The 23,600-nt window shown below is 39.7% G+C and overlaps 1 protein-coding gene across 1 annotated transcript in view; it reads right to left on the reverse strand.

The window, feature by feature from the left end:
• Positions 1-1,256: 1,256 nt before the first annotated feature.
• Positions 1,257-23,600, reverse strand: part of GAP43 (growth associated protein 43) — a 98,787-nt gene continuing 76,443 nt past the window's right edge. The window contains exon 3 of the mRNA XM_057306649.1: positions 1,257-1,894. Coding sequence (XP_057162632.1) covers positions 1,806-1,894 — 89 coding nt within the window. The 3' untranslated portion in view covers positions 1,257-1,805. The remainder of the gene's footprint in view (positions 1,895-23,600) is intronic.

Consider the following 23,600-nt stretch of genomic DNA (forward strand, 5'->3'; position numbering starts at 1 on the left):
TATTGTGAAGGCTTTGACACAATTTTCTTTTCCTTACCAGGGAATTTTATGTGAAGATGAGTGTAAGAAGCTGAAGGGAGTCCACTGGCCATGCCTGTCTATGAGAGGACTCAGGGTCAAGGCAGAGTAGGACTTGTTAGGAATTTGCTAGGGATTGATTTAGGAAATTTAGAGGGAAAAGAACAGCAACAGACACGTCAAGATTTAGGAACATTACTGTTTCTCATGGGAACTATTTACCTTCTGACAGAGAGTGCTCAGAAAATGGGAACTAGGAGGAAGCTTGAAAAGGATGGATGTGCTCAATGTACACCTTTTCTTTATATAGTATCACCACTGCAGGAACAATGATTATAAACAATCGAGAATATGGCAGCTGCCTTGTGTGGGGATAAGTCCAATAGGAGTATTAACTTATTGAAGCTGAAAGAGATACAATGTATTATGTCAATATTTGGATTAAAATAAAGCATCTAAACAAAAGCCAGGGGTTTTCTAAGGTATGTCTAAGGGGTATGTCTCTATAATATTCCATTTAGCAAAACCTTGAATAACTTTCCACTGCATAATTCTCCAGAGTCATGAAAATAAGGTGATTTGAGTAAAAGCAAGTCTTAGTGTCTGTCATGAGCTGAATTGTGCCCCTTGTCCCGAAATCCATATGCGACCTTATTTGGAGATAGGGTCTTGACAGAGGTAATAAAGTTAAGATGAAGTCATTAAGGTGGGGTCTAATCCAATAAGGCTGGTGTCCTTGCATAAAGGGTGAATGTGGACATACAGATACCCACTAGTTATGTGAAGAGACACAGGAAGAAGATGGCCATGTATACTTTGAGGAGAGAGGCCTGAAACACATCCTTCCCTCTTGGCCCTCAGAGGAATCCATCCTACAAACACCTTGATTTTGGACTTCGAGTCTCCAAAACTGTGAGAAAATAAATCCATGTTGGTTAAGCTACCCAGGCTGGGGTACTTTGCTACAGTGCCCCAGCAAACAAATACAGTCCCCAACAATCCCATCAAAGACCAAAGCGATGGGTCCTGACCAGAGTCTTAGGCTTCATCCATCTTTTCCTTATCAGGGTCATTGATATCAGACTGGGAGGCCAGAAAGAAGATGAAATGTGAGACCCCGATATGTCAAATCAACTAATGAGAAGGTGGAACAGAAACACAAAGCCACTGGAATTTGATTACTCTCATGATTTATTAATATTCAGATTGAAAAAGGAGCCTTAGAGCCGCAAGTTACGCTAATTGGCACATTTGCTTTATTTATTTATTTGTTTATTTACTTATTTTCAAAACAAACTGGGTTTTTGATTTTTTTCCTTTTTGTTCATTCCATCACATTAAAAGGAGGAAAAGAAAAATGGTTTTGAATTCACTCGATATTTTGGACTCCTCAGATGAACGGAACATTGCACACACACTTGGAACAGAGAGAGATAGAGAGGAAAGTGGACTCCCACAGGGCCACACGCACCAGATCAAAAAACTTGGATACAGTGCAAGAATTTCCCAAAATGATTGGATCATCATTACCAAAAACTCGCCATAACAACACCAAGAAACAAAAAATGTTTAAGCCACACTGTTTGACTTGGGATCTTTCCTGCTTTTTTTTTTTTTTTAAATGTTTGCCACACAGAGAGAAAGAGGGCTAGTGGGTAGGAGAGGACAGACTCACGGACGTGAGCAGGACAGGAAGGGAAACTTCAGAGTGGAGTTGAGAAGAGGGTGGGGAGAGACAGGGTTCAGGAGAGGGGAGGGTGGGGACGTGGAAAGCCATTTCTTAAAGTTCAGGCATGTTCTTGGTCCGCCTCACGTTCTTCTCCTTTACCCTCATCCTGCCGGGCACTTTCCTTAGGTTTGGTTTCATCTACAGCTTCTGAGGAAGAAAACAAGGTGGGGAGGGGGGAGAGGGGGTTAGTATTTTATCTCATCTGTTCATATGATAATGCAATGCATTTCTACTTTTCATACCATTTCATAAAAGATTTAAGATAAAAAGAGATTTTGCTACCCCAGTAATATAATTTCCAAGTTCAGAAGATGTTACCTCCAGGAGGCTGTTCAGTGACAGGTATGGACGAGCACAGGAACAAAGCTATATATTGGGGGAAGGAGCCACTAAACAGAAATTACCATGGTCTTTAATCTCTCAGCCTTGCAATTAAGATATCCATTCTTAGGCTCTTCAAATAAAGAATCAACAACAATCTTGTATCTCTTTTCCATCAATGTCAGGCTAATTGTGACATAGTTTTCGTGGATCATTGAATAGCCATTCCAACTCTCTCACCTTTTATTTGTGGTGTTATAAAGGCTGAAAGTAAAATACTTGAATTTCCAGATCCCCTTGAAGCTAGGGGTGTCCATGTAACACAGTGACGGCCAATTAGATAGAGACAGAATTCCCTGAGGAGGATCCCAGAGGAGGTGGTTGCCCTTGACTTTCTGCTATTCCTGATCCCTGAGACATGGATCAGCAGTTGTTAGTGTAGCAGCCATCTCGTGACCATGCAGACAAAAACTATACACCAAGGATGGTGGGGCAGGAAGATAGGGGAAAAACTATCATTGAGTGACCTACCACTCCTACACATCTTTTCCTCAGAATGTTTTTTTTTTTTTAATGATACAAATAGCTAACCTCTAAACTAAACTATAGTAGTTCTTAGTTTCTTGCAGTCAAGGAACATTCCAACTGAATATACTTATCCATAAGGCAATGTGCTTTGCTTAGCAAGGAAGACTGCATCTTTTTAAAGGACAATTTTTCCTGAGGAAGTTGGCAAATTTTCTAAGTCTTCTGCCTGGTTTCCTGATAGACTCAGTCAACTGATTTCATGTTACAGGCAGTTTACTAATATGCCAGATAGTGGAAAGAGAATTCCTTTGCCCTATAACACCTGTGTTGGTAACCTAATCTCCCTGTGTTGGGTGTCCCTCAGACTACCCCCAGGCTCAATAATTTGCTAGGGGGACTCACAAGACTCTGAATATAGTCCTATTCATGGCTATGCTTTACTACAGTGAAAGGATATAAAACAAAATCAGCAAAGGGAAAAGTTGCATGGGGTGAAGTTTGGAGGAAACTATGCTCAAGCTTCCAAGAGTCTTTTCCCTATAGAGTCATACAGGATGTGCTTAATTCCTCCAGCAATGAACTGTGACATGTATGAGATGTTGTCCACTAGGGAAGCTCACCTGAGCTTACAAATACCGAGTTCTTACTGGAGGCTGGTCATATGGGCACCCTCCACGTAGCATGTACCAAATCCAGACTCCCAGAAGGAAAACAGATGTCCAGCATAAACCACATTGTTTGCAAAAAGAGTTTGGGCACACTAAAGACTCTTAGGGAATGGTGAGAACCCTCTCAAAATCCAAGTTGCTAGATGCCAGCCAAGGATCAACTTCACAAGTAGCCTTTCTAAGAATTGAGAAATGTTGAGACTAGAGAAATCGGGGCCTTATAGGAGACCATTAGAAGAGTTCATATAAACGTATGTCTCTTTTAAATCATTCAGCTATATATTTATATTCAGATAAAGCCCAATGTGCACATCCAAATAAGACCACAACTGGAAATACATTTTTGGAATTCTTTCTTTGGAACAAGCGTCTAATAATATTCTTTTAAATCTTTTAGTAGCAGAAAATGCTTATCTCCTTGAAAATAGATTTGATTTTTAGAATCAAATGAGGCTGGCCTGGTAAATAAGGTAGCAGCTATGATGGATAATTTTAATACTATGATGACTCATTTTTTAAAGATTTATTTATTTATTTGAGAGACAGAGAGAATGCAACTGGGGGAGGGGCGGAGGGAGAGAGAGACAAGCAAACTCCCCACTGAGTGGGGAGCCCAATGTGGGGCTCTATCCCAGGACCCTGAGATCATACCTGAGCCGAAATCAAGAGTTGGATGCTCAACAGACTGAGTCACCCAGGTACCCCTAAAATGACTCATTTTTGACCAAAGGTTTTAAGTCTGATTTATTTTGGGGATTTGTCATTGACCGTAAGTTATTTCCAAAATGTAATTATAGCCGTAAGGCTACCTACCATTACTCATAAAGATATTTTAAGGCTATAACCTTCTAAGTTGACCATTATCGGCATACCAATCATATTTTCCGGGAAAAATTCTTGTATGAAAAGACTCAGTTCTGATCACTGTAATACTCAATGTACCAGCATTGTTCCTCATGGATTATAGAACTTTGGTGCATTAATGAATCAGCTGATTTTCTGCCAGAAGAAAGTTCTCAGATTTATTTCAGTGAGGTTCATTTATAGTGATTTGGAATTCTTTTAGAGAATTTACTTTGTTCCCCAGCCCTGCCCAAAGCTTTGGATACCACAGGTATGCCCAAGGTTTACTATCCTTACCACCCAGAGAACAATGTATTTAGTGCCCTCTTCGAACCACAAAAGAAACAGAACATTGATTTAAAGAGGCCAGAAGCATATAGAAGTTTCAGTTGTAGGAATAAGACAAGACTTCAAGCCTTTCTTTCTAAAATAAAAACTTGGGAGCTATGAGGTAGTTTTTGAGGGAGATTAGGGAACTTGAGAGAAAAGGTAGAAGCAGGATAGGGAAGGTGAGAAGAACTGTCTGTTTGTGGAATAAGAGAACAACATTCCAAAAGGGAAAACAAAAGAACAAAGATTCAAGGAATCCTGAGAAGCAGCCACACTTTCTGTCCTCCCTTTGAAGTGGAATCAGGTTAAATTCTCCCAAATTCCCATACTTGCTTTTGTTACCCTTCACCTGCGCCCCGGGAGAAAGGGTAATACTGGCATACATCTGTTTATTGTGACAGGAAGTGCTGCTATCCACTCCCTATTAAAAGAGCTTCAATATCTACACATTCTTTCCTTTAAGAGCTTCAGAGTATTTGAAATATAATTATTTACTCATTTACTTGTTCAATAAGTTGTTATTGAACACCTGCAATGTGTCAGACATTCTAGATATTAAGAAGAAGAGGTGAAAAAAACAGTAAATATTCTTGCTCTCACTTAAGCCTTTCAACAATATACCTTTAACAGACAATGAAATCCATAATCATTAGAATGTTGGCAGGGAGAGGGCCTCAAAGAACATCTAGTCACTAGACATAACTCTTCAAGGGTAACAACAATATCATTTTGCACAACTTTGAACTCCCCTGTGTCTAGCACAGAACCTAGTGCAGAAAGGGCCCTCAGTAAACATTTGCTGAATGGAAGAATGAATGGATATCCTCACTTTATAGGTGAGGAAACAGAAGTCCAGGTATTTCCCTAAATCATATGCTTTTCTCATGACCTAGCCAGGACTAAAACCTAGAAGCTCTACTAATCTTGGTTTCCCCATTATATCAGGTGGCCAAACTTAACCAGAGGAGGTCAAGATCAAATCAGTTTTATCAATTCAGCATTAGAAGCAAGTAGCTAGGGTCCACAGGTTTTTAGTGACCTACAAAACTTCTACGATTAAAAACAAATCGTTGGCTCCAAAATTTAAAATAAAAACCATAAAATTAAAACTGATTAAGTTCAATTAGTTGACTACAAAAGGGAACAGGTCAGTTTGCTGGAACTCAATTTAACTGAATACATACAATTATATATACATTATATTTTATATGAGATGAGAGGAGTTTTTTAAAAATTTTATTTACATTCTATTACTGAATAATGAAAAAAGGGGTCATATTTGTGTTAGAAGAACGGATGATTAGCTGGTAGAAATAAAATGTGCCAAGTCAGTGGATTCAGCAAAATTTTTATAGGCCACCAGGAAATTATGGGGAGAAAAAATATGAAGGAAGGAACCAATCTAAAGTGAGAATCTTCTACAGCCACCAAAGTAAAGCAAGCTAAGAACTCATAATAATATTTTTTAGGACCTACACAAAAACAGAAACAAACAAACCAAAATAAACTTACATGCAAATGAAGGAAACAGTAATCGGATGTGGAGCACACACCTGCTCTGGCTAGATTCACTTTGAGGGGAGACTGTGCAGGCGTTTCGGCAAGGTTCTAACCTTCAACAAAGGGGAAGTTATTGGAAACAGAACCCGAGCTATGTGTACATGGGTCCATTTGAGCCTGAATGCCAGAGAGAACTTCTGGATATTGCGAACTTGTTCCTTCTCCTTCTGATGTCAACTCTAGACAAATCATTGTAATTGATAAGTCACGTTGACCAGATACTTGTGTATCTATAGTTTCTTACGTGTTCCATTCAGCAGCCTCACTGCCTGGAAAGAACCACGAATTATGACTTTCCTGACCCACTGTAGAAAGTGTTCAGCTGTAGCTAACATAGCTGGGCACTTACTCCATGCTCACTCAGAGCAGTTCTACACGTACTTGGGCCACGTCATTGAATCACTGCAGCTCTTTAATCATCCCATCTTATAGCTAGGGAAGCTGAGGTACAGCGAGATGAAGCAGCTCCCCTAAGGCTGAACTGTTTGTCAATAGCAGCAGTCAATTGCATCCTAGGACAGAGACATCTAGGCAGCTTCTATTTTAGATTGCCCCCCTCCCCCCGCCACGGCCCTGCCGCCATTATCTTTGCCCAAGCAGGATGGGAAGGCCCAGAGTGGGAACTAGAGTGGGGGGGTCCATGGGCACCTATGCCTGCAGCCTACAAAGCCCCAAAAGTGGCCTTAATAAACGCAGCTCAGAATGGAAGGAAGAATCTTGATTAGTCTTGAATAATATGAAATCTGGTCTTGGCACTCTCTGGCACTAATTACATAATTGCAAATGCTAGAGATGAGTTAATATGTAATCTTTAGTAGTTTGTGCAAGAACTTTGATCACCATGGTGAGTGTCAGAGATAGATGAATGGCTGAGGCCAGCTGGTCACTCCAATTATCATGATCCAATTAGGGTTAATAGTCACATTCCCCATCTAGAGGATCAACCTCCCTCTGAGACAGTTACTGCTTAAGAAGAGGCTGTGGAAGCTAAAGATTGAACGGGATTTTTAGTACCCAGTGCCACAGAACGGCAAGTGGAAGTCAATGGGCCCAGAGCTAGCAAACAAGGAAAGCCTGGAGTTGCTCATGGGATTGTTGAAATCCAGCAAGTTCAAGGGCAGAAAATGCTTTCTCTTCTTTGGGTTAGCTCTGAAGAGCATTTTGCTCATATTAAACATGGGAACCTCGTATTATGGTTAAGACATTATAGTAAAAGCAAGATTAAAAGAATCACAGGTTATTCACAGGAATCACAGGTATTTCAGGTGACCAGTGAACTTATTCTCATTAATAGACATTACTATTCGCTACCTAGCAATGGGTCTCCCCCAAATCAGTCTTCACCAAGGGAAATCAACTTCATAAACTCAGTTTTATTATGAGGCAGAATGTATTCCCCCAAAACAAACAAACAAAACACCAAACCAAAAACTGAAAATGCATTTTAGCAGTCTGGTCTAAAGGGGGAAAAAGTTGTTGTTTGGAAAAAAAAAAATGAAATTGGGCAATTGTTTATAATCATTGATATTAAATACATTAAATATTTAAATTCTCAAAAATTATATGTAGTCAATTTGAACAGATGACGGATGATGTTCGCATCTGGTAAAGAACTGTAAACTTCTCTGGCATTGGCGTTTTAGCCTTGACAAAACCATTATTTTTTCAGACCCAAAGCCTTCTTAGAAATGATCATGTTCATTGGGGGTCCCCATGAATTTTACCATGTCTGTGTTAAGAAGAAAATTAACATCACAGACAGTAAAGTCATATATTCTTAATGTTCTAGAGCTGAAGACACTAAAAAAAGGAAGAAAAAATGTGTTCATTCATTCATTCATTCATTCAGTGAAAGGTCCCGAGCCTCACTGTGAGCCACACACCATTCCACACATTGCAAACACAGCAGTGGCGCTACAGCAATGCAAAGACCAAGTAAGAATCTCTACTTTCCTGAAATTTATATGCCAGTAATCACTAGCATATTTACATGACGGTAATTACTGTCATGTGTTTTGTTTGTGGGAGAAGGAGCGGTAAAGGAAAAAGTCATAGCCCGACAGGAAGAACGCGGCCCAAAGGGCATCATTTCTCCTGGATCTGCAAAGTCGAGTATCTTTAATAAGCCACATAAGTTTCAAAATATGGAAAACCCGGGTAGTTTTCACATTCTTGATCCACAACCACCATTCCTAGGAAAGAGTAAGCCCGCATTAAAACAGCAAGAAAGATGGAAGTCATTTCTGTATGCACTTGAAACAGCGTGGTGGTGGCCTTAAAAGAGTAAGGGGACCCAGGCGGATGATGTCACAGTGGTCCTTGAAAGACGCATGCCAAACTGGCTTTCTGATCTTTATCGAAATCGAGTCTGGAAGCAGCTCTTGACTTTACGCATCCCATTCATTTCCTCGAAAGGGTGAGAACAGCACGTCTGCGCATCCTGTTGGTGAGCAAATAGCAGGAGCATATGCAGCAGCGGCTGCTCGCGCGCTCAGTCGGCGGCCGGCTGCAGGCTGCAGTGCGGCTGGAGGGATGGCGGTGTTCCCAGCTGCCATCGCCTACCCTCAGCTCTAATGGCCCTGTTTACTGGCTCCGCTCCAGGCCCCTCCACAGCCCTACATTACTGAAATTAGGTTGAGTGGATTTCCGAGTAAAACATTATCTCTTGGGACCTGCCCAGCTCTCCCCAGCCTTGTCAACATTGATTAAATAGAAGCTGCTATCATCCTGGGGCCATGCCCACAATTACTCTACCAATCACACTGGGCCGCGGTGTTTGCTTTCCCTTTTTATTTTCACTTTTCTTGAATATTAAACATTATCACCTCAAAGGCTCAAAGGAAAGTAATTAAAAAAACATTCTGTAGCTAACACACATACATCCCTTTGTCGCTTACGTGGTCTTCCTCTGGAGCTGTGGACTAGATGTCAATCTGGAGCCTGGATGGTGGCTTTTGATGGTCACCGGGATCCACATTTTGAACGCCCTTTTTAAAACTATGTTTTACATTTTAAATTCCTTTGAAAGCACTGAGCCAGTTACACCATTTTGATGTCAGCAGAATGGTGCAAATATTACCTATGCCCCCACCTCTGGCTGAGCCTTTGGAAGAGAGGATAATTCTATTGCTTACAACACTATTTACTTGAGGATTTCAAAGAGTAACAAACAAAAATCACCAAGGAGAAAACTCAAAGGCAGCATGGTGGCAGGGTCCCAGTGATATCTGACACATACATACAAATGTTTACTTCTCTCAAAAGTTTAGGCCTGGACCAAGCTGATTTGTATTCCAACCCTGACCTCACCACCAATCAGTCAAATGATCTCAGAGAAGTTACTTTTCCTTTCTTTGTTTCCTAATCTATAAAAAATATAAATAATATTGACTGCCCCACCTTATTGCAGGTTGTTTAGAAGTTGAAAGAAAGTATTTGAGAGGACTTCATAAAGTTTAAAGTGTAGAATGTAGTATGTTGAGACTTTCATCCAAGCTGTGAGATTCAGGTGAAAAACACCCATCAAGTTTAACATTCTCATCCCGGGGTGGGTGGGTGGGGATTCCCAGGGGGATAAAAAACTTCTTTCCCAGATAAATGATTAAGAGGACTTCTCCCCTAGAATGTTCCTGTAGTCTGACTCTGATTAACAAATTAGGATACAAGTGATTTATTAATTAAATAACTATTCAGTTACAGAGCTTGGGAAAGAATCTAAGATCTCTAACATTTGGAGCAAAAGTTGGTGTTTTTTTTGGTCCTGCCTTCCCGCCCTTTCTCCTTTCCTTTCCCTCCCTTTCCTTCCTTCCTTCCTTCCTTCCTTCCTTCCTTCCTTCCTTCCTTCCTCCCTTCCTTCCTTCTCTTCCTCCCTTCCTTCCTTCTTTCCTGAAAGAAAAATGACCCAGAGATTTTTGTTTTGAAAAAAATTAAAACAAAAGTCAAAGAACATACAAGTTGACTGGCCTTGAAAACTTCTTAAAGATTCTCTATATAAAATGTCTGCCAAACCATCAAAATTAGTGTTCTGTCTTCTTCCCCCATTAGAAACATGCAGAAAGATTTTTTAAAAAATTGCAATTTATGTGGCTCGCATTGTTGCCCTAAATAATTTCTGAGACAAGATGGAATAAATATATAAAATTAAACTGTTAAAATTATTTCTTACCGTTCTCACAATGAATGAGTCAACTTTTAAAGGTTAAAAATAAACACAAAAATTGGGGGGATTTTCAGTCAAGTAGATTCACCCCTTCATACTTCCCCTTAGCTCAACGATGTGCTGAGCTGGCAGTTGAATCTGGAGATCTAGTGAGACACTGCTTTCTGTTAGACCCGTTAGTCTGTGGGAGGAGTGGAAGATGGGAGTCAGCAGAAATAATAATGGTTCCTAGGACACTGAGAAATTTGGAGAAGGGCCATGTTAGGGATGGAAAAGTGATGTTGTGACATTGAGTGTTGCTAGTACTGATGATCAGAAACAGTTTAGCCTAGAAATTGAGTTTGTTTTCCTCTTTTCTGTAGAATTGTATATTTTTTAAATAGTTCAAAACTCCACCTGATAGGAGTTCAACTCTCCATTGCCCCTTTTCACTTCACGGTACCCAGGTGAGGAGAATCCTAGCTGGAGAAAGGCTTAGTTGCGTGTCTCTAGCCTTTACAAACTCAATCGTCTTAGAGGCCAGGCAGACAACATTATGAAAAATCTGGCCACTGGTAAAACCAGCGGTAGGGTCAAAAGGAATTCAAAAATTTCAAAACACTCTACTAGAAAAATAAAAGGAGCCAGGGTGTCTGGCGTAAGACTTTTTAATTGTACCAAGAAGATACATTTGTGGACTCTGATTTCAAAATGAAAGAGGTTCCCTTTAATCAGAATAAAACTCATATTTGTCTTCAAGAACCAACTTTAAATCAGGAGACCTGAAGAATAATGCCTCTTCCATTTTGCTAATTTTAAATTACAGATCTTCGACTTACAGTGGGGTTATGTGCCCCAAAACCCGATTGTAATTTGAAAGTATCATAAGTCAGGGGTGCTTGGGTGGCTCAGTCAGTTAGGCAGCCAGCTCTTGATTTCGGCTCAGGTCATGATCAGGGTTCTGGGATCAGGGGAGTCTGCTCACTAGGGATCTGCTTGAGGATTCTCTCCCTCTCCCTCTGCCCTTCCTCCTGCTCACTCACACACATGCTTGCTCTCTCTCTCTCTCTCTCTAAAATAAATAAATAAATCTAAAAAAAAAGAAAGAATCATAAGTCAAAAATGCATTTAATACACCTAACCTATTGAACATCATTAATTAGCCTTGCCTATCTAAAACAGGCTCAGAACATTTACATTAGCCTACAGTTGGGTAAAATCATCTCACGAAAAGCCTACTTTATAATAGAGTGTTAGATATCTCAAGTAATTTATTGAATGCTGTGCTGAAAGTGAAAAACAGAATGGCTGTGTGGGTGCAGAATGGTGGTAGGTGTATCTGTTGTTAACCCTTGTGATTGCCTGACTGACTGGGAGCTTCAGATCACTGCCACTGCCCAGCGTCACGAGAGAGGATCATACCACATACTGCCAGCCTGAGGAAAGATCAAACTTCAAAGTACGTTTTCTACCGAATGCGTATCACTTTCACACCATTATAAAGTCAAAAATCGTAAGCCAAATCATCGTAAGTCGGGGACCATCTGTATTCATATTTCAAGATTTTTTTAGTGAATGAAGTAAAAAATAAGCAATGCCTATTTCAGATTTTCTAAGTGGCCTACCAAAGCAAAAAGAGGTAGCAGAAAATTAATTCACAATATTATCTCTCCCTTTGCTTGCCATTCAAGTTTTTGCTACATCTCTACATCCCTACTTAGGCCTTTCAGATGTCCTATGTTCTTTGTCACAGATGCTGTTGGTACCCTCTCAGAGGCCCTCCCTTTGTCATCTCCCAGCTGCTGCAGGTGTTGGCTGCCAATGGCCCACTCTTGCCCCTTGAGTGAATCACCTCAACTTGGGAGTGCCAGAAAGTTGATGCCTCGTTTGTCCCCTGTGACTCTAGTGGCCTTGTTTTTGGGCAAAACAGTCTGCTGTGGTACAGTTTGTACTTCCAGGCTCTCTGTGGGATCAGGCTGAGACTTCACTTTTCCTGAACCCACATTGTTGACTGTCTTCTTCCCCTGGTCTGTCCTCTTTCTTGCTCCCCTTCCAGATTTCCACCAATAAAGTATTCACACAAGAGTCCCGTCTCAGGCTCAGATTTTAGAGAATGGGACCAATGTTATTCCTTCAACTAAAAATTAAGGACTGGAGTTGGGAGGCAGGCCAGTCAATTACTTTAGTGAATGTGTGTAGCCAGTCCTCAAGGTTTGAATCATTTGGGTTTGTGGCATAATGGTCCCTCATAACACAGCTCAAATGTTGTTTCCTCACCTTCAAAACCATCCTAGGCATAATTAGTCAGTTCCTTCTCTTTATTTATATGGAAATTTTATCCCTTGCATTATACATCAGTTTGTGGTATCCTTTTGAGCCTTCTTGACTGAACGTGAACTAACTTTTCAAAGGAAAAGGATACATTTGCTAGAATTTAAACTTCATAAAGGCAGAGGTTTTTTTTTTTAAGTCGGTCTACCTTTTATTAAAACCATGTTCTGACAATTATAAACAAAGTAAATAATAAAGCACTTCCCTTCAGCAGGGAAGACCACTCCCACCAACCCACACCACTCTTGGTATGACACTGCTTTTAGGTTTTAGCATTCAGGCTAACTTCTCAAGAAAGCCATCCATAATCCTTTTTTTTTTTTTTTTTTTTTTTTTTTGACAGAGAGAGACAGCCAGCGAGAGAGGGAACACAAGCAGGGGGAGTGGGAGAGGAAGAAGCAAGCTCCCATCAGAGGAGCCCGATGTGGGGCTCTATCCCGGAATGGCAGGATCACGCCCTGAGCCAAAGGCAGACGCTTAACGACTGCGCTACCCAGGCGCCCCCATCCATGATCCTTTAGACCAGTTCCTCTGTTACGATCCTCAGGCAGAGATTTCTTTTTTTTTTAATTAATTTTGTTCACTAATAAATCCCAAATGCCTAGAAAAGTGCCTGACACATATATATGTTTTAGTGAATCAATTCATTTACATTAACCCCAACTCTCAGTATCATACTTATAGGGGAAAGAAAATATGGAAAAGGAAAATCCCAAGAATGCTTTGTGACATGTAGATAAAACCTGTATTGCCTCAAGCAGAAAAACTGTGGATCTGTAATGTTTGAATAGCAGGGGTCTGTCTGAATTTCAAAATGTTGGATTATAAAAAGGAATCTCAACATTATCCTGGTTCATAGCCATGGAAAGCATTATCTCATCCTTCAGCTCCTCCTCCTTTTTTTTTTTTTTTTGGTTAACTTTAATTTTATGTCTATCTTCTAATTTTATGACAAATTACTCAGATAAAAAAAATCCAAATGTAAAAAATAGATATGTACTAAAAGCATAACTATTTTTAGATGATGGCATATAGTAGTGAATAAGAAAGCTGGTTCTAGAGTCAGACTATTTGCATTTAAATTCTATCTCTGACACTTACCATGACTTTGAGTGAGTTTACTTAACTTCTTAACGCTCATTTTCCTTATCTGTAGTTGGTGCTAGTATTGTTACCCACGGGTTGCTGTAAGATTTAAGTATGTTAATTATTTAAGGTATTTAAAAACAAATGGCATATTTCAGTAAGTGCTCAATAAGTGTTGGCTATTATTACTAGTGACTGAACAAGAACTAATGTTGGCTTAATGTTTACTATGTGTCAAGCAGTGCATTAAGGGGTTTCACATATAAGTATTCAATATGCAAATCCCTGGCTTTTCTATTTCCTCTTCGGTGGGAATAATAGTAATACATATCTCATAGACTTGTGCCGAGCATTAAGTGAGAGCAAACGAGACTGCCACTACCTTGCTTACCTATGTGCCTAAGAAATGAGTTATCATCTCCCTCTCTCCACTAATTCATGCTTATCCAATCTTAGTGCACAGCCCCAGTTTTTTTTTTTTTTTCCAAATAGCCCAAGGAAGGGAGGGAAAAGTCTGTGACTTAAGAAGTTTTTTGCTTGTAGAGTGAAAAAAAAAAATCATTCTTTGAAAAAAGGCTTTGAAGTCAAGGGCCAAAGTCCAGAAATGATTACAACAGCAAAGATGACAACTGACCAAACTAGAAGGGCATGATTCTATGATGTATGATGCAAGAATCAAGGCTGCTGAACAGTTATGTTTCAAAAGGCAGGAACTTCTCTGCTATTGCCTCTGCTTAAGAACAGAATAATCTCTTCTACGTCATACCCAAAGAACAGCAGCTAATTGATTTCAAAAGGAAATAACCTTATCTTTGGCTTTAGCTCCGTTTGATTCCATAAGTTTTGTAGCAAAAGTTTACCACACTGAATGAGCAAGAACTAAGTCACCCCCATCCCCAGATGTGTAGCACATCTTGCACCCAGTAAGCAACTTACAGAGAGGATGGCAATTCTCCAGGCACAAGACATCATTCCAGTTTTAAGAAAAATTTCCTTATTTGATAATAATCACCGAATCTAAGACTTGAAAGAGACCTAAGACTTCTTGTCCTTTAACCTTAAGGAAAATGATTAGATACAGTGAAATTTTTCAACTCGATTATGAGAAAGATCTTTTCATTTCTAAGAAGGCTTGTAGTCATCTGGGGACAGGGCCTATGTTGGGGGATAGGTCCTTAGGGGCTGTGTTGAGACTGCTCTGATGGGTTTTTCTTCCTACTTATGCACAACACTCTCTCATTTCTGGAACTTCTAAAGCAAGGAATTATAGCAGACTTTGAAGGATAGAATAAAGATGGAGTAGGAAAGACTGTTCTCTTTTTAAAATTCTAGGCAAGGAAATACCATACTTTTCGGAATCTTGTTAAAATATGGTTAACTTAGCATTCCTCCCACCAAGGCTTATCTATAATTTCTTCTGCTGCATTCTGGAGAAAGTTAATGATTTTCAAAAAATCAGACGTTCAGGTATTTGATATTAATTATTTAGGTCCTTACTTAGGAGATGGGAAAAATTAAACAGGCTTATTATTTGTTGGTCATTTTCATTGAGTCTATTCTCAGCTTTTCTTTCTCACAGTTTTTCATTTTCATTCAAACAAGCTGCTTCAATATTATACCAGCCTTTTCAAGTTTGTTTCTCCTTAGGTATTTCTATTATAGTCACCATAGATCTCATGTAGTGATCAGTTATGCAAGTGTAGTCATTTGTGTCTGTCGGACCTAAAGAAATTTAATGAGCAATCTTCTGGGCTATACTGGTTTTCATTTAAAAGTTGAACTAATCAGGGGCGCTTGGCTAGCTCAGTTAGAAGAGCATGCAACTCTTGATCTTGGGATTGTGAGTTCGAGCCCCATGTTGGGTGTAGAGAATTCTTAAATAAATAAAACTTTAAAAAAATAAAAATTCAACTAATCATTTGTAATGTTCTAACATAGACTAAGTTAATATGCCTATTACAAAGATTATGTTTGCAACATTAGTTTTTAAAAACAAAAACAGATCCTAGGTTGCCAAATCCCAAGATCTGATATTTGATTAAATGATTTGATTATCTGACTCCAGGGTTAAAATACAGAAACCAAAACTAGACATAATTGTAACTCTGTCAGAGTCACTCCAGCAATGACTAGTAGCTGCCTAAAAATTTTTCCTACTTGTGAATATCTGTTGCTTAGGGAACATTTAGATTTTTAAATAAAAGCACTACATCTATGAGTCATATTCGGCTTGTGTCTTGCTGTGACTTGCTATGATGTGTTTGGGTGGTACTTGAGATTAGCCAGACCATTATTTAACTTTGTTGCTTAATTTTCCCTTATGGCTGTATCTATATAGTACAAAAGAAAACTAAAGACGTGGCAGTTGCTAATTTTATCAATGCAAGTGGATAAACCACATACTTCAGTACAAAAATACAAAATCTATATATATTGTCATAGAGTTGGCTTGTAACTGTTCATAAAATTACAGAATAGTGGAAGCTGAAGGAGGTCTTAGAGATTACCTGATCTCAACCCCTCACTCCCTCTGGAAAAATACTGATGATGGAGAGTCTCTGTGACTTGCCCAAAGTCACATAGCTAATTAGAATTCAGATCCTGCCATAATACCATAATACCTCTCACAGCCTTTGGGGATGAGTGGATTCCACTGCTTGATTTTAACTTGCATCTCTCCCCAGTGGTCCTAAATGCACTCCATACATTTTCCCAACTCCATTCCTTACCCCCTTTCACCAACTCCGTTCCTCCCCCCCTTCCCCTTTCTCTCTCACCTCCCTTCTCCACTCCCTCCCTCCATTCCTTTTCTCCTTTGTGAAATGAAAGGTAAACTCAATACAATTTTGCTTTGAGGGTTACCAGAAGTACTTTTAGATACTCTGGATGTTTTCAGAACCAGGACTAAGGATCACTGTCGTATCAAACTTCGATATATTGTGTACAGATTGTGAGGAATGAAGCAGATATTCTATGCAGTGAGGAAAAACACGGGGACCTTTAAAATTAGTAACTTGGGCTCAAAAGTTATCATCAACTACGGTAGGTTTCAAAAACTAAATGACTAAAGAGTTACCAGATAATAAAAGTCCAGAATTGCTAAAATTACTATAAATGCTGTCATATCTAGGAATCTGTAAAAGACTATTACTATGTCCTGAAGTAGAGGAAATAAAAATGCATGTCATCCCCTCACCTACCACCCCCTTCACTTCCCAATGGAAGCTGAGTGTTAAAAACCAACTGAGAAGGTTTAACTCAATTTTGAAAGTAATTTTAAAAGTATTACTGTAACAAGAAAGCCCTATAAAAGGTGTTTGTGTGATATGCTTCCATGTGGATAAATAAATGCAGTCCCATCTTACTGGGACAATTTATGTTGCACTCATTGTGTGTTTTGGCTTCCTGGGGCCTGTCAAATTATGGCACTGCCTTTGATTGAAAAATTGCTTTAAAAATCAATAGCACTCACTGGAACACAACCAGAACCATATCGAAAAAGTAATATTTGTATTTGTACTGATTTTTCTCTCTTTAAGAGTCAAAGAGCTGAAAGTTCTTTACTTAGTGGCAAAGAACATAATAGCTTTGGCTATTTGAGGACATTGGGACAATAAGCAGTTAAAGAATAAAGATTCACAATGAGCCTGGGCTTGCCTGGGATATAAAATCATACGTGTTCTGCCCATCATATAATACTCCCATTTGAAAGCTCATCCCACTGAAGGCTTTCACTCTTTTCTCCACCCAGTGTTTTTCTCTAAGAAAGCCATTTTCCAAGGCACATCTTATGTCTAAAATCTACCTTCTACTCTCTTCCTTCTTTCAAAACCCTATTTATTTGAAAGTAATCAGACTATGTACATATAGAAACTGTAGAGTAGAAAGAGGCGTTGGAGACCCGCCAGCAATGCCTCACCTTAAATACAGGAATCCCCTAGAACACTCCTAGCAGATGGACAGCCTCTGCTTCAACAGGCCATTCCAACTTTAACAGTAACTTATTCCTGATACCCAGCTAAAATCTACCTTCCTTAAACCTTCATGGAGCTCTTCTTTCTAGAATAACATGTGAAAAAATATAGCATATATATATATATATATATAGTACATATATGTATATATATATATATATCTTGTACAAGACAGTCCAAAAACACAAAGATAACAGCCTCCTTGATTGAGAAGCTTACAAACCTGTTCTTTCCCCCTTTGATCACACTGCATGAAAAGCCAGTTGTAGTTATACTTTCATTTCTTCACATCATCTTTTATTACTCTATAAGCTGACTTGAACTTTACCATTTTTCTGACAGTACTCTCCTCAAATTCACACATATATATTCCAAGTCATAAGGTGTTTTGTCATTTACTGTTCTTCTAGATCTTTTTTTGACAACTACTCCTCTGACAGCGTTGACCTTTAATTGAGGTCCATGCTCCAGAATACAGTGACAGTTAAGGATTTCCCAACTTTTTGTTTTCTGAAGTCTCCCCACCCTTTTGTGCTCCAGAAAATGGCTTATTGCAAAACACCCTTCTCCCCAAATATGGCTGTACACACTTTCTCATGATTCCCAGAAGACTTGTGGGTAACTCCCTTGTCACCCAAGGCCAAACATGGCTCTTCCCCCCTTCTTCCCGCATCTGCTGACAAAGCAAGACACAGACCCTCCAACTGCTCCTTCTTTGTCTTATGAGTAGCTGAGATTAGAACTGTTTGTCCCTTTGAAACAAGCTAGACACAGAGATAAACAAATCCTGTTCAGCTAACCGACTATACTTCCTCTGACTGTACAACAACCTCAGTTGTAAATCACCCCACCTGTAACTTGACTAGACTACTCCTCCCTATAAGTCTAAGGGAAAGCCAGCCCCTACCAAGCCACTATGATCTTGGGAGTTGGAGTCTCTATTGCAATAGCTTAAATAAAATAATCTCTTTAATTGGTACATTTTTGTTTCTTAAAACATTCCTTTTTTCTTAACTTTGATGAAGACTGTGTTCTAGATTTATTTCTGCTGTTTCCTAGGTTTGCTCTTGCCATTATGGGTCTAGTTTCTATTCCCTGTCCTCTAACATGACAGCAATTCAAGAATCAATTCTACATTTTTTTGTAGTCTCTGCAACAGAAAACATTCTAATGACTTCAACCCTGACCTCATAACCAAGTAACTGCCCAATTTATATCATCACCATCATATTATTAATCCTTATACATCATTGAAAACATATTACTTTCTTTATCACAAAATTTTAATGACTCCTGGCCTCATATACATTAAGTTCCAATTTCTACTGCCAAATATTTCTCCATATCCTTGGATCTACTCCTGGTTCCAACCCTATATCTCAATCTATACTGGACATCACACAATCACTATTATTACAGATATAACCAGTTTAGCCTTATCATTCCTTAAAATCTTCTCTTTATATGCACATATTTGTATCTGTTGATTCTTCTTTCTCAGCAACCTATCTCTCTACTTGAGACCATGAAATGGAAAGAAAAAATAAGAATAAGAACTGTATTGATACTTTTGTTGGAAAACTGTGCCAAACTCAAAGGGAACAGAGACTAGCCATATTACTACTGCTTGTGTATACTGCCCTTTAATTCTGTCTAGGAAGGGGGCAGTGGAGACATTAAAGTCTGAACCAAAGCAGTCATCTCTTAATGTGTCTTTCTGTTTCCAGGGTGGCCCTCTTGAAAGTGTTTTCCCTACCACTGACGGTGGTAGCTAAAATAGTTAATTAAAGCCAGCAAATGATAATGTGAAAGGGAGAAGAGATGGTTCCTGCCTGAACAAATTCTCTGACATCATAACAGTTTGAAACAGGGGAAATGTCTTTCCTCTTGTTTTAAATGAGAATGTACTAAATCAAAAATTTTTTGGTCATAGTCTCACTATAATTTTGCTTAGACATGTTTGATGTTTGCACTCTGACCCGCGTCTTTGCCATCACTGCTGATTTGGGTTACAAAATTTCCAAAGAGTAGTAGAGAAGCTTTTTAAACTTTTTAAAATTTAAATTCCATTTAGTTAACATATAGTGTACTATTAGTTTTGGGGATAGAATTTAGTGATTCATTAGTTGCATATAACACCCAGTGCTCATTATAACAAGTGCCCTCCTTAATGTCCATCACCCAATTACCCCATCCCTCCACTGACTTCCCCTCCAGCAACCCTCAGTTTGTTTCTTATAGTTAACAGTCTCTTATGGTTTGTCTCCCTCTCTGTTTTTATCTTTTATTTTTCCTTCCCTTCCCCTAAGTTCATCTGTTTTGTTTCTTAAATTCCACATATGAGTGAAATCGTATGGTATTTGTCTTTCTTTGAATGACTTATTTCACTTAGCATAAACCCTCTAATTCCATCCATGTCATTGCAAATGGCAAGGTTTCATTCTTTTTGATGGCTGAGAAATATCCTATTCTATATATACACCACATCTTTATCCATTCATCTGTCGATGGACATCTGGGCTCTTTCCATAGTTTGGCTATTGTGGACATTGCTGCTATAAACAATGGGGGACACATGCCCCTTCAAATCACTATTTTTGTGTCTTTTAGATAAATACCTAGTAGTGCAATTGCTGGGTCGTAGGGTAATTCTATTTTTAACTTTTTGAGGAAACTCCATACTGTTTTCCAGAATGGCTGCACCAGTTTGCATTCCCACCAACAGTGTGAGAGGGTTCCCCTTCCTCTGCATTCTCACCAACATCTGTTGTTTCCCGAGTTGTTAATTTTAGCCATTCTGACAGGTGTGAGGCGGTACTCATCATGGTTTTGATTTGTATTTCCCTGATGCTGAGTGATGTGGAGCATTTTTTCATGTGAGTAGAGAGGCTTTTAAACTTATCCAGGGGCCTGGGTCATCTTGTCTCATGTTGAGACCAAAAGCAAGAAAATACTAGGGATAGGAAAGATAAATTAGGAGTTAATTTTGTTTTCTAAGTTAGATTTTTATGAGATCTTAGAAGGAGAATTGGTAAAATCAGGGAGATGTAGTAATAAATTTGGGGATAAAGATAGCATTGAAAATAGAAGATGTGGGAGAAAATGAGAAAAAGATTTTTGACTGAAGTAATTTAACTATAAATTATAATACAGAAAGAAAGTCTATGGATTATCAATCCTTCCAGCCAAGGACTACCAAGAAGACCTGCAGTTGAACAAAGTCGGGTTTACTGACATTATGCTCCTAGAGAACATAGACAGTGGGAAATCATGAGGCATCACAGTAAGATAGGGTTAGAAAGGACTTAGCTGGACTTGTGCTAGGGGATTTGGAGTTGGATTCAAGGAAGCAGAGCTTTGGTCTGAATTGGATGCTACCATGAAACAGGGGTCATTTTATGATTGGGCATCCCAACAAACATTATCTAGAAGGAAGGAGGAATGAGGTGAGTGTGAGCACTCACATTAGCCAGCTAGGGAAATATCTGGCTATTTTCTGGTTTAGACAATGCCCATAATTAGTCTGTGTTCAGATATGATTATGGTGGTCTTGAGCCATCACACGAAGTCAGATACTGGCATTCTATAAAATTGGTTATGTCAACAGGAGAATACCAAGGCCGATCGGTGAGTGCCAGGCCAGCTCCTAGTTATCAGGAGCTGCTTTTCTCTTTCTCAGAAGAAATAGGGGAGATTAAACTTGACTCTTCCAGATCTGATGTGTCGCTGTTAAAGCCCTTCCTTGTATGTGCCTGTATCCCACTCCAGAGTTTTCCATCTGGTAATACTTAGGGATGTATGATTCCCCCGAGCATTGGAGAAAGAGAAATTACATTGATTGTCCAGAGACGGTGAAAGGTTCTACCTCAATTCAGTGCCATCAGTTGAAGCCTATCCTGAAATGCTTTTACTGGCTCTTAAAGATGTTTATGGCTCCCAATGGACTAGTGGCGCTGTTTTCTAATTTAAAATATTTTAATTAAATAAAATCCTTTGTGAAGAAGAAAGAGAAGCCAGATCGGGGTCTGTCACCTCAGTTGTTTTCGCACTTCACCGATATGACAAGACAGCAAGGTTGGCTTTTCTACCCTCTCTCTCTTCCCCTCCTTCCTTTAATGGCCTGTCAAAAGGAACTTCCATCCTGTGTTGGCATTAATGCCTGCTGTAAATAAAGAGGAAATGGGAGGAAAGAGGAGGAGGAGAGAGAGGGGTGTGTGTGATAGAAGCTAGATTTGCAGCTCAATTGCAAGGCATCTCTCGGTGTCTAGACACCAGCTGCCTGGTAACCATGGAAACCCACTAACTTTGGCTGATGGGCTGAGGAGTAACGACTCTCAGGAGATTCGGTGGGAACATGGTGCTGGGGGTGGAGGAAGGAAGGTGGGAGTAATGGCAGAGAGTGTTAGAGTAGTATCAGAGAAAGAGAGAGCAAACAAAACTCTCTTTGTGAAAGGGTGGCATTAACTTTGTTACTGGTTTTCTCATGCACATTAGACACATGGTGACAAGGTACAAATCTGCCATACCCAGCAGGTGTCAGGACACAGGTTGCTAAAGATGAAAAGCTGAGCTGGAATGATTATATTCCCATCAACCTCCTGCCAGCGCCAAAGTACTTCCTCAGTAAACTAAACCTTTCCACAGCAAACAGACATGATCAACAATTGTCTCTGGAAGTCTCAGGAGTAGGAAATTCCAATCCCCAAGACTGGCTGCCATTTTTACAAGCCCTCAGCAATGAAGATTAATCACAGCCCTTTAGACCTGAAGTGTCTTCCCTGCCTTCTGCTCCCATTTTCCCTTGTTATATGCAAGGTTTGGGCTGCTGTTCAGATAAAGGATGGTGGTGGGAATCTTGAGGGGATGAGTAAGAAATGAAGAGTTACCAATCTCGAACAAAATCATCAATCATACTAATTATTCATAAACAGGTTCCTATCATCAGAGGTTTCCAATCCATAGATTTTAAAGCTTTCCAGTTGTGTGCTATACTCTTGGTTCCTTCCACCACCCATTCCTTCTGGATTGGGATTTTCAGGCAGCACTACCCTCACCCTCTTATCACCTAATTTTGTCCCCAGCCCCACTTCCTACCTACATGTCTCCATTCCACCTCACCACAAACAAACATACCCCAGGGACCTTCAGGTTCTTTGCTCCTGCAGAACAGTCCTTTCTCACCAAAGTTCACCACAACTATACAGACTCGATTTTCTTGTCTCCCAGTGTTTTGCCTTTACTCAGGCAACCTTGCCCATATAATAGACTCTAATAGAAGACCTGCGGGCTTCATTAGAGGTATCTGGGTCACAAAACTGCTTTCCAGTTGTGCAAAGCTTATAGATGGCGTGAAAGTTAATCCTTGCCACTCTGACTAATCAAAACCAACAGAGATGCCTGAATATATACATATACACATATAGTCTGCAGATCTGTATGCAGCGGTTTCCTCCTGAAATGCTCCTGAGTGGGGAAAAAAATGCCCCAATCATTATCATATCGAGCTATAATCAACATTAGGCAAATTCAACATACTTGAAAAAGGGCTACTAACAGGTAAATGCTGACTTCACTGTAATTTATGATAAATAGAACATTTCAATCCACCAGGGACTCTTTATTAGACATAAAAGCTTCCATGACTTTGACTGGATGATTTCACATGAGAGAAAGGCAGCTCACTCCTAAGCGAAGGTGTGTTTTTGTCAGCTATTTCCAGTCAGGGCAGAATTGCTAAATTCTGAATTGCTAAAATGATTCTCTGCTTTTAGAGATGTGTCTTTGTATGGGGAGATGAAACCGATTTCAACCCTCTGACCTGTGCTCCATGTAGGGAATGACTGTGAAGCGGTGGGACTAGGACACAGAGCTGGTCCCCTGGTGCCACCAACACAGCCCAGGTATAGTCATTGTCCAGCTGCCAACATCTCTGGTCAATAGGAGGGACAGCATCACCCGTGAGAACCATATGAGCCACCAAGGAATTTGCAGGGTCAAAGGAAGATCGGGGAACATCTGTCCAGGTGGCACAGGAGAAGTTTCTTTAGTGGCAATAAGGAGTGAACCAACTGAAT

This window comes from Ursus arctos, unplaced genomic scaffold (assembly GCF_023065955.2).
Source record: "Ursus arctos isolate Adak ecotype North America unplaced genomic scaffold, UrsArc2.0 scaffold_4, whole genome shotgun sequence".
Classification (NCBI taxonomy): Eukaryota; Metazoa; Chordata; class Mammalia; order Carnivora; family Ursidae; genus Ursus; species Ursus arctos.